A 16637-nucleotide genomic window follows, 5' to 3' on the forward strand; every position below is an offset into this window, starting at 1 on the left:
TGTAGGTTCTTTAATATTTTAACTGGGATGTGAATAGGCAGAGTTTGCCACAGGTACAATATCCGTGGCAGTAAGTTCATTTTGACTGCTGCTATGCGACCAAACCAGGAGATAAAGAATTTGTTCCAAGCAGCAAGATCTGTTTTAAACTGAGATATCAACCGTGGGAAGTTAGCAGCATATAGCGATGAATAAGATTTGGTTAGGTAAATGCCTAAATATTTAAGTTTTGTAATTTACCATTTAAAGGCATAGGAAGAACGTAAAATACTGAGATCCTGTGGGGGGATATGTAGGTCCAGAATCTCTGTTTTGTCTGCATTGAGTTTATAGTTTGAGATGGAGCCATATGCGTGGATCTCCTGAAAGAGCTGTTGTAGGGATATGTGTGGGTCGGTCAACGTGAGAATGACATCATCTGCATACAATGCGATTTTATATTCATGGTTGTCCACCCGAATACCCGAGATATTGGGGTTCAGACGGATTTTCGCCGCCAGTGGCTCCATCACTAGGGCAAAGAGTAATGGGGAAAGTGGGCATCCCTGTCGGGTGCCATTTTTGATAGACAAAGGCGAGGAGGTGAGGCCGTTAACCAGGATTGACGCTGAAGGGTTAACATATAGCGAGGTGATGGCATTATAAAATGGGCCTTGAATACCCACTGCCTGAAGTGCTTGTTGTATGAAGGGCCATGCTACCCTATCAAAGGCCTTCTCCGCGTCAAGTGCCACCACCAACGTTGGGGTGGCATCCCGATGGGAGAGGTGAATAAGATCTATAAGGCGTCTAGTATTATCAGCAGCCTGACGATTGGGGATGAAGCCCACCTGATCTGGGTGTATCAGTGAAGGAAGATGGGGGGCGAGACGATTTGCCAGGATTTTAGCGAATAACTTTAAATCCGTGTTTAATAACGATATGGGTCTATAATTTTTTAGTTCCATAGGATCCCGATCAGGTTTGGCAATAACTATAATATTGGCTCTGGTGGTCGCTGCATCAAGCGAGCTCCCCTCCATCAGTGAGTTAAATAGTGAATGTAACATAGGGAGAAGGGCTTGGGAGAATTTCTTATAATATATGGCAGTATATCCGTCCGGACCCGGTGCGGAGGAGCGACGGAGCTGGCCGATTGTGATAAGGATCTCCTCGTGTGTGATGGGATCATTGAGTAACTTAAGGTCCTCAGCGGATAATTGCGGTAATTGACAAGAGGAAAGATAGTGTTGGGTAGTTGCAGTATAATGTGGGTCGGTAGTGGCATCTGAGGGGAGGTTATAAAGGGAAGCATAATATTCCTGGAAGAGGGAAGCCATCATTTTAGGGTCACTTGTTGCGGATCCGTCAGGACATCTCAAGGTCAGAATACGATTGAGCGTACGTTTCTCGCGTAAGCGCCGGGCTAATAATGTATCTGCCTTGTCCGACTTTTCATAGAATTTTTGGCGGATCCGCAACAGTGACTTGATCGTTTTCTTTGTGAGTATTTGGGATAGTTGCCCTTTCAGGGCGAGTATTTTTAAATATAATTTACGTTTGGGGAATCGCTGATGACGGAGTGTCAAGGCCGTTAATTCAGTCTCTAGGTCCGTGATCCGCTTAGACTCAATCTTCCTCTGTGTCGACGTTAGGCTAATCAGGAGCCCCCGCAAGGTCGCCTTGTGGGCTTCCCATAGTATTGTTGGCGATATGTCAGGGGAGACGTTATCATTTAGGAAGTGATGAATCGCTTCCTCTATTCGGGTCACATTATCAAAGAAAATCACTTTTTATTTCTAGGACACCCTGTGATCCCTGTTTTTTCCCCCCTTCACATTCCAAAATTGCATAAATCACAATCCCTCTTGTCACCCCATTATTTCATGTGTTCGTTCCCAGTCTCTATCAGATTTGCAACAGTTAATGAGTAATTTTTGCTCTATCTATCTATTTATCTACTGTCTGTCTGTCTGTCTGTCATTTTAGGACAGCCATGTCGTTATTTTAAGGCTGAGATACTGTACGGAAATTAGGCTTCTCCACAAAGAACTGTCTGTGGGTGCTGCCTGCTAAATTTAGGGCAATTGAATACAAGAATAAATAAATATGGATAAGCAGCTGTCCTGTGATCCGTAACACTTCCAGTTATCTGGCAGTGTCACTGCGGAAGCGTGATTCAAGTTTAAGATTGTGCATGGCGCAGGCTGGCAAAAACCTGGCGCTCCTTCCCATAGCATAGGGGCTGTAGTATTTGGAGTTTGCTGAATATTAGGATGTCCCTTTCAGGCCAATAATAATGAATGAGCCATTTACTAAAAAGTAAAACTTGCCTAAACTAGCACAGAGTCTGTGCATTCTGTAATAAACTTTTAACTGCAATGTGAAGGAGTCTTTCGTACAGCATCCAATTATAACAAAACAAATAATTCAACCTCCAGAGCACTTTAAAAATCTCTTAGCTTGGATGAAAGAATCCATTGTTAGGAAGGATATCTCTATGCCAGGCACGGAGTGAAAAGAGCAAGGTCCCAGACAAGTTTGTATACATATAACAGATATTCCCATTCAGAATGGGATTATTTGAGGAATTTAAAAGACTCCTCTAGTAATGAGTCTGAGGAAATAAAGAAATCACCTAGGATTTTTAATTTGGATAATGTTGAAATTGTGCTTAAATATATCTATATTTTATTTACGGTCATGGACAAATTTGTTGGTACCCTTACTGGTCATTGAAACAATGCTTTATTCCTCCTGAAAAGTGATGAAATGAAAAGCTATTGTATCGTGTACCTGCGTGCCTCTGCTATTTCACAGAATAAAGCAAAGCAACTGTGAAAATAGATCAATTATTGCTTAGTCTCCAACAATATTATACAATGGCCTGCATACAGGGGCGTTTCTACAGAGGAGGGGGCCCGTGTGCACCTCCGGGTGGGCCCCCTCCTCAGCACGGCGCTGTAGACGGCGTTGTAGACTCCGGCACGGTGCCGGAGTCTACTGCGCATGCGCAGATCTCCGGAAACATGGCGCCCGCCATGATCCGGAGACCAATTTGGCTACCGCACATGCGCGGCGGGCATTTTGGCGGCGATTTTCACCGTGATTGCAGCTCCCGGCGATGGACTCCGGAAAGGTAAGTATTAAAATGGGTGCGGTGTGGGCCCCCCTGGACCCAGGGGCCCTTGTGCACCGTACTCATTGCACCCATTATAGAAACGCCAGTACCTGCATAGATTTGTTGGTACCACTTAAGCTGGCCATATATTAGGACGACCAGCATCTGATCCGATTCCTCATAAGATTTCCCTTCAATGCCCCCGGTAGCCCCTAGCACATGATTTGGAATTTTATGTGCATACAATGAAACATACAATCTATAAAGTGATTGTGTGCCTCATAAAAAGCGTGTGATCACCTGAAAGGAAATGCCACTCAATAATGATGCTGATTGTATACGATGCATTGTATGTGCATAAAACAAGGGGCATAATTCAGACCTGATCGTAGCAGCAAATTTGTTAGCAGATGGGCAAAACCATGGGGGTCATTCCGATCTGATCTGATGACACGCTAGGTTTTTCTGCTGCGCTGCGATCAGGTCAGAACTGCGTATGCATCGCAATGAAGAATCCATTCGCACAGCCGATCGCAAGGAGATTGACAGGAAGAAGGCATTTGTGTGTGTCAACTGACCATTTTCTGGGAGTGTTTGAAAAAACGCAGGCGTGTCCAAGCGTTTGCTGGGCGGGTGTCTGACATCAATTCCGGCCCCGAACAGGCTGAAGTGATCGCAAGGGCTGAGTAAGTTCAGAGCTACTCAGGAACTGCACAAAATGTTTTTGCACAGCTCGGCCGCACATGCTAAAATACACTCCCCTGTGGACAGCGACTGTGCGTTCGCACGGCTGCTAAAAATAGCTAGTGAACGATCAACTCAGAATGACCCCCCATGTGCACTGCAGGGGGGACAGATATAACATGTGCAGAGAGAGTTAGATTTGGTTGGGGTGTGTTCAAACTGAAATCTAAATTGCAGTGTAAAAATAAAGCAGCCAGTATTTACCCTGCACAGAAGTAAAATAACCCACCCAAATCTAACTCTCTCTGCACATGTTATATCTGCTCCCCCCCCCCCCCCCCATCCCTGCAGTGCGCATGGTTTTGCCCATCTGCTAACAAATTTGCTGCTACGATCAGGTCTGAATTAGGCCCAAGGTACGATGGCCCTCATTCCGAGTTGATCGCTAAGAGTCATCGCATCGCAAATGTCCGAAATGTAAGTATCTGCGCATGCGCAAATGCGTGATTACGCATGCGCGAAGACATACGTACGACAACTGTGCAAAATTACTTTGGACAAAAAAAGCCGTAACTGCCAAACGAAAACAAGGAGTGGCGTGGGCGTGGCGGAGGCGAGACTTCGCAATGCTCCGACATGGGCGTGAAAGTGGGCGTACTGTGTGGGAGTATGCAACTTGCAATGGGCGTGTTTTTCGCACATAAACTTTGTCGCTGTTAAAACTAACATAGGAAACCGTAGCAACATTCACGCAGCAGCAGAGTAGGTCTGCAGTTACTCTACATTTGCGAAGTACTGGTACAAGTGTTGTATGCAGTAATTAGCAGTTAATTGGAGAGCACATTCATCTGATGTTCAATTACTTGTTAATTACTGAGCCCATGAAAGTTACCAACCAGCAATTGACTGAACACACATTACATGTTTATTCTACTCACATATTAATCTCACACACTGTTAAATAAGGTTGTTATTTGTGTTTAACTTGGTGTGTAAGCATTGTGCAGAAATGTTTGAATGTGTGTTAGACTACTAAATACAAACAAGTTACATTTTTATTTAAAGTTAGATAATTCTGCAACATTCTGATCAATTAACCAACACCCACATAATGCCGCATACACTATGATTTATTTTTCAAAGTCACAATAATATAGGTTTTTAACATCTGTCAATGTTTTCAATGATGTCATGTTGTCCAAAGATATTTTATCAAGTTGTCGTGTCTGTTTTATTAATATGGACATTAAAGTGTGGTGCAAAACATACCTTTTTTTTTTATTAAAAAAAAATTTGAAGGAGAATTAGCAGATTGGTCACCAAGTGTCTATATGTTGACATAATATTTTAGTAAGTAAGATTTTGCTAATGCATTACCTTCAAGAAATTGCACACATTTTGAAATTATATTTTTTATTTCAGAAATAATATGATCCAACATTTAAACATGGCTCCACATGAGTCTCACAGGCAGAGATAGACCAAGCACCAAGCAGATGGCACTGACAAATTATATTGCAGAACTCAGTACTCTGCAAATTTCTGCTTCTGACAAAAGTATCTTATAAAATCATAAATTCAACATATTTCACACCCTGCCACACAAAAATGTGACACAAACTGAGAAATAATTAGTATCCACCACACAAACACAACAATACACAGCACACTAGTGAGAGGAAGATGGCTCTGTTGTTTTTTAAAAGAAACTCACAGGCTACAATTCCTCCAAACAGAAAAAAAGACATTTCACTAAGAGGGAGTGATCCATTCTGGCCACACAAGCCAAGTCCAAAATAACATAGAGGCAACTACAAAAACATGGGTGCTGCCCATCTGGAGAGACATCACTTTCTTCTTTTTGGCCCCGCCTGAGGCTGATCTTCTTTGCTTGGTCTGCGGAGTGACCTTCGTTGGGCCTGCCCAGTGTCCTGTTCTTCCTGGGCAGGGGCAGGGGAGGGAGCCGATGTGGTTGGCTCTCTGCCACTGTGGGCAAGGGAGACAGCGATGGCCTGGAGCCCTTGCAAGATGTTAGTTGCAAGGCTTTGGTTTGAGGAGGCCAGTTGTTCTTGGGCCTGCCTGATCTCTGCCAGACTTTGGCAGAGTTGAGCAACACCTTGCTCAACACAGGTTCGGATCTCAGTGAGCCGGACAGTTATCTGGCTTACCTCCCGGATGACCCCGTCTTGAAATGTGTTTAGGCTCTCACCATACCTAGCAATTTCAAGCAGGATCTCCGGGATAGCAGAGGGTTGGGTGGGGGGGCCAGTAGGAACCTGCATAGGTGGGTTTTGTTGGCCCACACTGGCAGACCCACTAGGTCCCTCCACCTCAGCCTCAACCACATAACCGGCCTGTGACTCAAACTGTTCACCCCCCTGTGCTGTGTTTTGTGGCAAGCAAATAGAAGAATGTGTGGGGGAAAAGTTGGAGTCAAAATTAGTTTAAGATTATTAATACAGTTCAAATTTCAGACAAATACATGTGTAAACTTACCTTCCAAGTCATGTCCCGTCACAATCTCAGGCAGGTCCGTGTCCATATGAGACACCCCTTGGCCCTCCTCATAACTCACACAGGCCATCGCCATCTCCTCCAAGTCAGTATACTCCACAGCGACAGGTGGTCCCCCCCCTGTTGCCCTTGAGGCATTCCACTCCGCAGCCCTCTTTGCCTTCAGGCGGGATTTGAAGTCGGCCCACCTACATAAATATTGTGAAAGAGGGAAAAAGTTGAGTCTTCTTATTGTTCAAAGTAAATATCTAGCACACATGTTCTGCTTGTGTTTGCTAGACATAACATGACATGTAACTACATTTTTTAGGCAACTTAGCACAGAAAAAGGATTGTCAAGATGCACTTACCGTCGTCTCACTTCCTGTGATGTTCTGACGACAGAGCCAACTTCATTCACAGATTTTGTGATGTCTCTCCAGATGCGTTCTTTGGAAGCAGCCCCCATGTTTTTGGGGCCCCTATGTATTTTGGACATGGCCTGCGTGACCAAGACACGCAACTCCCTCTTAGTGAATGCAGGCTGTCTTTTTTTCCGTCTGGAGGTAGCCTGTGAGGTTTCTTCAGGTTGGTCATCTCCATCTTCCTCCTCACTAGCAGCTTCTGTCTGCTGTGTTTGTGTGGCTAAAGTCAATTCTCCCTCAGTTTGCTCACTATGTGTGTGTGGCAGGGTATCCACACTCAATTCTTGAGGTTCAGAAGCAGAAATTTGCAGAGTACTAGGTCCTGCATTAACCTCCGCAGAGGCGTATTCTAACAAGCGCCTTTGACACTCTATCCGTTGTTTCTGCAATGCCATCTGCTGCTCTGCAATGCGGTCTATCTCTGCTGCGATTTGCTCACGAGAAGCCATGTTTGTGATGACGTGTGTACGCCGAGGTGTGTGCGCTTATATACCTACGTGCGACTCGTTAATTCACACAGGTGTACACTGTTATTCTGTTGAATGATTGCACTGCTTATTTAAGGGCCTACTGTGCATGCTGTAAGTGTTGGTAGTTTGGCGTTTGAGTTGTTGGCTTGTGCGGGAAGGTGATAGTGGAATTGGCAGAGTGAGTAATTGTCAAGCATACCTTTGTCCTTTTCTTTGCGTTTTGAATATAGGCAGTCATTTTTTGTGTGTATTTTCGTTTGTGAGTATTCTGTTTTTTGTAAAATTTTTTTGTGTTTGCAAGTTTTTGTAATACATTTTAATGTTTTAATTTTTATAACACATATATATTTTGCAAGTCCATTTGTGAAAATATTCCCGTGCTTCTTTGTTTTGACTGTCATTAGTGTTCTCTTCTAGGAATCTACTTTTTGGTGAGAAAAACCAATTTTGTCTTTATTTTTGGGTGTGGTCCACAAAAACAAGACTTTATTTCTTTAGGAGCAGGTAAGTGTCGTTGGCCTGTGTTGGAGTTTGTTTGTTGGAAGTGTCTGTATGCTGTTTTTGACTGTCATTTGTGTTCTCTTGTAGGTTTTGTTTTTTTGGTGAGAAAAACCAATTTTGACTTTATTTTTGGGTGTGGTCCACAAAAACAAGACTTTATTTCTTTAGGAGCAGGTAAGTGTCGTTGGCCTGTGTTGGAGTTTGTTTGTTGGAAGTGTCTGTATGCTGTTTTTGACTGTCATTTGTGTTCTCTTGTAGGTTTTGTTTTTTTGGTGAGAAAAACCAATTTTGACTTTATTTTTGGGTGTGGTCCACAAAAACAAGACTTTATTTCTTTAGGAGCAGGTAAGTGTCGTTGGCCTGTGTTGGAGTTTGTTTGTTGGAAGTGTCTGTATGCTGTTTTTGACTGTCATTTGTGTTCTCTTGTAGGTTTTGTTTTTTTGGTGAGAAAAACCAATTTTGACTTTATTTTTGGGTGTGGTCCACAAAAACAAGACTTTATTTCTTTAGGAGCAGGTAAGTGTCGTTGGCCTGTGTTGGTGCTTGTTTTTTTTTTTTTTTTTTAATAATTTTTTGTGTAAAGTTTGCTAAACAAAGTGTTTGGGGTTTCCAGGATTGATCTGCAAAGTAGTTTTGGTCTTTCCTGGACTAGGTACTAAATTTCTTATTTTTTTTTTTATTTTTTTTTTCAAAAGATTTTTTGCATTAATATATGTTTTTTATATCCAAATATTAAATTTAGTTTTATTTGCTTTTTATTTTTGCATTTTTGACATGAATTCAACACAGAAAAAATGTACGCTCCTGCAGTAAGTTGACACCACAATTGTAAAAACAGTTATTGTGTAAAATTTTGGAAAACTTTGTTTTTTTTTTAATTGACATTTCTTAACATTCTCTCCAAAAAGTGTGTGATGTCAATACATATTGCGGCAGAAGCCCTACCTCCCCAACCCACGCCAGCACTCCCACCCCAACCGCCAGCCCCACAACCACAGCCGGCTCCTCATCAACCAAGGCAACGGAGGCGTGCTAGGCCAACAATTTTCAGAACCCGTGTCATACTTTTTGGGATGCCAGATGATGTGGTGGTGCGTAGATACCGGCTGCCACCACATCTAATCCTAGACACTCTCTCCATAATAGAGAGTGATCTGGAGTCTGAAATTCGGTATCCTACAGCAATACCACCATTGACACAATTCCTTGCAGTGTTACATTTTTTGGCCACAGGATCATTCCAGCATGTTGTTGGAGACCTGGTTGGCATGTCGCAGGGCCAGTTCAGTAAGGTCCTGCGACGTGTCTGCCAGGCTTTCATCAAGCGTGTTAAGCAATTTATTGCTATGCCTTTGGATGTTGGTGCCCTAGATGTGGTGAAGCGGCAATTTGCGGAAGGTGGTAGTCGCTTCCCACATGTTATTGGGGTTGTGGATGGCACACATGTTGCTATTCAGCCACCAAGACATAATGAAGAAATTTATAGAAACAGGAAACTGTTTCATTCTCTGAATGTAATGGTTGTTTGTGGGCCATCCCTCCAGATCCTTTCCCTGAACGCAAAGTTTACAGGAAGTTCCCATGATGCGTATGTCATTAGACAATCAGGGATATGGCAGAGATTAAGATCAAGTCAACGACCAGACATGTGGTTATTGGGTGAGTTGTTGCTCAAATTTTTTAGTTAAAAAGTAACAACAATATATGAAATTTGAGATCTAAAATGTGGCTCTTATTCCAACAGGAGACCGTGGATATCCTTGCACCCCCTGGCTCATGACTCCTTACCGTAATCCCAGGCCAGGACCACAGATGGCATTTAACTCCGCGCTTACTGCCACTAGGCAGCTGGTGGAGCGCACAATTGGTGTCCTGAAAGGGCGCTTTCGTGTGCTCCACCGCACGGGTGGCGACATCATGTATTCGCCGGAGATGGCAAGTAAAATAGTGGTCCTGTGCGCAATACTCCATAATATCGCGGTAAGGAGTAGTGTTGAGCTTCCTCAGGCAGAGGAATTGCCTGATGAGGAGCCAGGGGTTGTGCCACGCTTCGGTGGGGGGAGTGTGACACGGAGGGGGAGCCAAGTGAGGGCAAGAATCGTAGCAGAACATTTCAGGTATAGTGTTTTTCCCATTTATATTTGCACAAATAATACAACCCAGTATGCTTATGTATTTTTAAACATGATTGCATTTAGTATGTTCTTGTAAAGTGATTGGGGAATGCTGTTGTTGTGTTTGAATGGTTTTTTCTTTTTAAACATAAAAAACAAAAACACGTTAAGCTGACAATGTTTATGTAATAATTTAAATACTGTAATGTTAATAAATAGTGTCCTTATTTATTTTATATCCTCAAATCCTGATTATGTAAACAAACACACAAACAAATGATACTCAATGTTTGACACTTTGTGACTGTCCAGCTGAATGATCACACGACCTGTGGTGAGTACACAGATATGTTTAGTAATTTTCAGTAAAGTCTGTCTCTGTGTGTTTTATCTAATTGTTTCTAACAAACATTTTCGCTTCTGCTAATGCGAATTTCCGCTCGTGCAAAATAACACTCTGCTCTTCACAGCATTGCAAAGATCAATAAAGTTATTAGAAATGACATATTTTTGGCCAATCACATGCTACCAGACACTATAAATATATGCCCAAATAAGGAAAACGCCATTGCCATGATGCGTGCAGCACCGTTCTCCAGGCGGGAGCTCCGCGTGCTGGTGGCGGTGATGGACCGCCGCGTAGGCCGCGTTGGGCGCTTCATCCCCAATCGGGTGAAGCGCGAGGCCTACGCGGAGGTCCGCCGCCTGCTGCGGACTCGCGTCCGCAGCAGGCGGACAATCATCCAGCTGGAGAGGCGCTGGAGTGATCTCCGCAGGCGGACTCCAGATCTGTTGGCGGAGATCCGCCAGCAAATCCGTGCTCTCCATACACGAAGTAAGTTACATTACATACGATTTTTAGCTTAAAATGTGCTAATGTTTGCTTGTTTTTCTTTGTTTCCGACGCATTGTTGAAAACCATTGTGCAAAACCATGTGCACTGCAGGGGAAGCATATGTAACATGTGCAGAGTGTGTAAGATTGTGGTGGTGTGTGTTAAAGCATTTTTTAAATTTGCAGTGTTAAAATAAAACAGGCTGGATTTTCCATGCCCATAATTTCTAAACACACCCAAATCTAACTCTCTCTGCACATGTTATATATGCAACCCCTGCAGAGCACATGCTTTTGGCCAAATGCTAAATAAATTCCTGCTGTAATCCCCTTGGAATTACCAAGATTTTACAGTAAGTGGTAGGCTAATTGCATCCTTCAGTGTATTTTTTTGGAAATTAGGACAGTGTGTGTGGTTAGGGAAAACAGTACTGACTGTAGTAAAGTGACACGAAACAAGTGCATGTTTTCAAGAAATAAGAAGCAGCCTGGAAACTGGTCCAAAATACTGGATCAGTGCTGGCTATATAATAAGGTGCCTTGAATACTAATCTGGTGATGGTGCCTAGACCAATCACTATGACTCAATGGACTAGATTAAGGAATGAGCTTCAAAGTTCACGTTTGGAAACATTTTATTTGCCGTGGCCAACATGAAGAGGATCTTAACATGTTTGAGTTTCAAAATAAAATATATTAAAAAAAAAATATGTAACAGAACATTGATATGAACAAATGAATACTATGTAATTTTGCATAATTTAACAATGTTTACAATATTTACATTCTAGGACAACAACAACGGCACAACTCCCCACCCCCTTCCCCTTCCCACTCACCCTCCCCTTCTCACTCCCCCTCCCCTTCTCATTCCCCCTCCCCTTCTCACTCCCCCTCCCCTTCACAGTCCCCCTCCCCTTCTCACTCCCCCTCCCCTTCACAGTCCCCCTCAGCTTCCCAGTCCCCATCATCTTCCCAGTCCACCTCATCTTCCAAGGCCCCCTCATCTTCCCTGGCCCACTCCACTTTCCATTCCCCTTCTCACCACACCTCTCCATCTCTTTCTGGGACCCCTTCTCCTCCTTCCCATACCCCTTCTCCTTCATCTTCGTCATCCCCATCTGAACCCCCCTCACCCTCTATTGCCTTACATTTCTCTCCACCCCCCTCGCCCTCGCAATCAGACCCCCCCTCTGAAATTGTTGCTCCAATCCAGCCTCCTTCCCCAATCCCTCCTCCTTCCCCAATCCCTCCTCCTTCCCCAATCCATCCTCCTTCCCCAATCCCTCCTCCTTCCCCAATCCCTCCTCCTTTCACCATCCCTCAGCCGGCTTCACCGATCATGCCAAGCTCACCACCCAGTGAATGGGCACAGGAAGCCCCTGACGAACATTCCGGGAGTCAGGATGTTGCCGTGGAAAGTAAGTTTTGTTTTGGTGTCGAAATGATTACCCACTTACACTTACAATGCCAAAACATGCAGGGTTGTACTGTTTGAATTCTTGTCCCCAGGACAAAATTTGGATATTTTCATCATGGTGTACATGTTGCCTTTACATATTTGTGAGTGTCATTATATGTACAGTGTGTATGTGTGCAATATTTTGTGTGTCCACTCTAGGTTGACACTCATTAGGTAGCCAGGGTTGGCAGGACAACAGGGTTTATATGTGTTAGTTTTGAAGGCCAACAGTTAGACCTGAGTGGAGTTTAGTATGTTGTTGTCGATTTACACTTGGGCCTGTGTAGTCAGAAAATTTTAACTTACAAAACACATGCTTCACTTTGTTATGTAGACTAATGACACACTGATTTGTGGTGGGAAAGTTACATTCACAAAATGAAAAAACATTCAAATAAACCCTGTTTGCACTTATTTAGTAAGGGCAGCTTTCAGGGAGTGTGGGAATGCTATGATATGGTGGCCTTCGGAAGATATTGATATGCAGTGTGAGGAGGCAGGACCAAACCCCTTTTAAATAATGCCACAAATAAAGGATGTGAATGAATGGCAACATGGTGTAACAGTGTTGAAGATGGAACATAGGGGTTAAAATCCAAGATGTTTGCATGCCGGACAAATTTTAGCAGTTGGGCCAAACCATGTGCACTGCAGGGGAGGCAGATATAACATGTGCAGAGAGAGTTAGATGTGATTGGGTAATTTTGATTCTGTGCAGGGTAAATACTGGCTGCTTTATTTTTAATGTGCTAATTAGATAGAAGATTGAACACATCCCACCCAAATCTAACTCTCTCTGCACATGTTATATCTGCCTCCCCTGCAGTGCAAATGGTTTGGAGCAACTACTTAAATTTTTAAAGCTGCAATCAACTTGGAATTACCACCATAACTTTAACATGGGATGTTGCCCAGAACAAACAATACAATTAATCTTGACTATTGGGGAACAACTTCTACAAGTTATTAAATTTATTTAGCCTTGTTTGCTATGGCCAACGCTACATCTTACAATGAAATCACATAGGAGCAAATGTAGGCCATGCTCTTTACAATTGGAATAAGTCACACAAAAAAACTGAGCATGCTGGCTTTTTTTAAGGCTAATGATTGAACCCTAAAACAGTCATGATGTATCAACTTTGCCATTAAGCAGGCCTGTCCAAACTGCGCAACTGCAACTGTAGAAAAACTACACATCCCAGCATGCCCTTACACAGGTTTTTCATTCCCTGGCACCAAAACTGAGTCAACGACTGCTGGTATATGTAGTTTCACACAAGCAGGAGGAATGCAGTTTGGACCTGCATGCATTAAAGTGTGCTTTGTGCCTTGCTAGGCTAATAAGCAATGTGAGTAAGTTAGTAATGTTTGTTATCTCTTAATTACAGATGTTGCCGTTGGAGATCCAACATCCTTGCAGGATATAGTTTGCAGTATGAGGCGCCATCTCCAGGCCTTGGTGGGGCTTTTGGACGCCATGCAAAAATTTTGTTAATTTTATGATTATAATTAAAAATATTATAAAAAATGATAATATCAGTATTCCACTTTTAAAAAAAAATAAACTAATAAATTTAAAAACTTCAGCGGCTCTTTATTATTTAGTCATGCAATAAAGGAACAGCAGATTGCAGAACAAACATTTCTTACCTTAAACATTTCAAACATCTAACGTAAGTTATTTTAAATCAACAACTAAAACATGTTATTGGCTTTTTAAACATGCATACACCTTCATTCACATACAAAAACTCTACTTTAATAAATTCTACAAACACATTAGACCAAGCACATTGCAAACATCTATATTTATATTAAACATGTAAATAAAAGGAGGTTATTTTATGGCTACAAAGTGTTTTTCTGGGATTTCAACAAATACTTAATTGATCATGACCATTTCAATTAATTCACTAATTGGATTTGTTATTGAGGAGGGCTTGTGGACTTTGATTTGGAAGGTGTTAGTCCACTTAATAGTATAAAAACAAATTGTGGTGCGTTTTTCAGCAAAAGTGATCACTTTAACTGAAAAATGTGTAAATATACTACAACTTAGTATTTGTACGAAGAAGTATGTGTTTATGCGATGGGTTCGCATTGCTGCGAGGATTTCGCATTGTTGCGATGTCATTTGCCGTACGCCCACTTTGTGTAATAATGCGTGCGAATGTGCTAAAATACGTTGGGGGCGGATGTTCGCAAATTTACTACATTAACGCAACTTTACTAATAGGCTGTGCGAACGAAAAACTTAGCGAACAACTCGGAATGAGGGCCGATGTGCATACGATTACGACGGATAATATGGGCTGCACATATGATCTGAAGATTCGACATTCGACCCACGGGGCCGTGCATTGCATCATAATCATATCCAAAACACGTACAATGTGCACACAATGCATCATACTACGCATCTAAATCATACATTCGTACGCGATATTGTACTAGTGTATGGCCAGGATTAATAAACATAATACATAAATACATAATTGGATTATAGTGATATTTAAACGAATTGCTTTTTTTAATTAACATTACACGTCTTCAATCTTCTTCATCCAGCCTAATTAAACAGAGAAACTAGTCACTCTGCTGTTTGGTATCATTGTGTGTACCACACTGAACATGGAGCAGAGAAAGCAAAGGATAGAGTTGCGTGAGGATATCAGAAAGAAAATTATGGACATGCATGTTAAAGGTAAAGGCTGTAAGAACATCACCAAGCAGCTTGAGGTTCCAGTGACTACAGTTGCAAATATTAAGAGGTTTAAAGTCTACAGGACTGTAGTTAAACTCCATGGATGTGGCCAAAAGAGGAAAATCAACCCAAGATTAAACATAAGCATAGTAAGAATGGTAGAAAAAGATCATTTCAAAGATACAAGCTGAACTCCACAGTCAAGTGTCTGATCACGCTATCTGACTCTTTTTGAGCGACAATGGGCTCCATAGAAGACCTAGAACAGGGATAGGGAACCTTTTTTCTACCAAGGGCCATTTGGGTATTTATAAAAGCCTTCGGGGGCCGTACAAAAATTATCAATTTAAAAATTAGCCTGCCCCCCAGTAGTTATTCCCCCAGTAGTTATGCCCCTTAGTGGTACTGGGTGTAGCCAATTAAAATGGGACGTGATGCACATATGCCCCCAATAGTGCAGTGCCAGATACACATATGCCACCACAGTGCCAGATACACAAATGCCCCACAGTGCAAGATACACAAATGCCCCACAGTGCCAGATACACAAATGCCCCACAGTGCCAGATACACATTGCCCCACACATGCCCCCCACCCCACTGTGCTGCTCACTGCTGCTACTTGTCAGGTGAGGGGAGGAGAGTGCAGCGTGTGCCTCTCCTGCCCCTTAGTGCTCTGTCCAGCGGCGGCGTGTGTCAGGGGTCAGGGCAGGGAGGAGAGTGCAGCTATGTCGGGAAGAGGCATGTAGGACCTCAAACCAGCCACCGGTTCGTGAGCCAATCAGAGCTCATGGACCAGCAGCGGCGGCTTCTGATTGGCTGCCGGTTCGCAAGCTCTGATTGGCTCACGAACCGACGGCTGGTTTGAGATCGTACCCGCCGCTGCCGCCGGACATAGCTGCGCTCTCCTCCCTGCTCTGACAGTTGAGACATGCCGCCGCTAGACTGAGCGGCGGCGTGTCTCGCTGACATACAGCAGATGGTGTGCCGGACCAAACGGCTTTGCAGGCCTTATAAGGCACGCGGGCCAGAGGTTCCCCACCCCTGACCTAGAAGCACTTTACTTTTGAAAAAAACAATAACATAAAAAGCCAGACTAGAATTTGCTAAACTGCATATGGACAAGCAAGAATGCTTCTGGGAGAATTTTCTTAGTTTTGACAGATGCGTAACAATTGGAGCTTTTTAAAAACTTACATCAGCTCTTTGTTCACAGACAAAAGAAAATAAGAATTTACTCACCGGTAATTCTATTTCTCGTAGTCCGTAGTGGATGCTGGGTACTCCGTAAGGACCATGGGGTATAGACGGGCTCCGCAGGAGACTGGGCACTCTTAAAAGAAAGATTAGGTACTATATCTGGTGTGCACTGGCTCCTCCCTCTATGCCCCTCCTCCAGACCTCAGTTAGGGAAACTGTGCCCGGAAGAGCTGACATTACTAGGAAAGGATTTGGAATCCAGGGTAAGACTCATACCAGCCACACCAATCACACTGTACAACTCGTGATAACTATACCCAGTTAACAGTATGAACAATAACAGCCTCTCTCAACAGATGGCTCATACAATAACCCTTTAGTTAAGCAATAACTATATACATGTATTGCAGAGAGTCCGCACTTGGGACGGGCTCCCAGCATCCACTACGGACTACGAGAAATAGAATTACCGGTGAGTAAATTCTTATTTTCTCTGACGTCCTAGTGGATGCTGGGTACTCCGTAAGGACCATGGGGATTATACCAAAGCTCCCAAACGGGCGGGAGAGTGCGGATAACTCTGCAGCACCGAATGAGCAAACTCAAGGTCCTCCTCAGCCAGGGTATCAAACTTGTAGAATTTTGCA

The 16637-nt window shown here is 43.2% G+C and overlaps 1 protein-coding gene across 1 annotated transcript in view; it reads left to right on the forward strand.

Annotated features, from left to right (window-relative positions):
* LOC134958956 (uncharacterized) overlaps window positions 1-13658 on the forward strand; it is a 49560-nt gene extending 35902 nt beyond the window's left edge. The window contains exons 2-5 of the mRNA XM_063941581.1: window positions 9702-9790; window positions 10100-10121; window positions 11413-12042; window positions 13475-13658. Of these exons, the coding sequence (XP_063797651.1) occupies window positions 9702-9790; window positions 10100-10121; window positions 11413-12042; window positions 13475-13581 (848 nt within the window). The 3' untranslated portion in view covers window positions 13582-13658. The remainder of the gene's footprint in view (window positions 1-9701; window positions 9791-10099; window positions 10122-11412; window positions 12043-13474) is intronic.
* The last annotated feature ends 2979 nt before the right edge of the window (window positions 13659-16637 follow it).

The sequence above is a fragment of the Pseudophryne corroboree genome, chromosome 1 (assembly GCF_028390025.1).
Source record: "Pseudophryne corroboree isolate aPseCor3 chromosome 1, aPseCor3.hap2, whole genome shotgun sequence".
NCBI lineage: Eukaryota > Metazoa > Chordata > Amphibia > Anura > Myobatrachidae > Pseudophryne > Pseudophryne corroboree.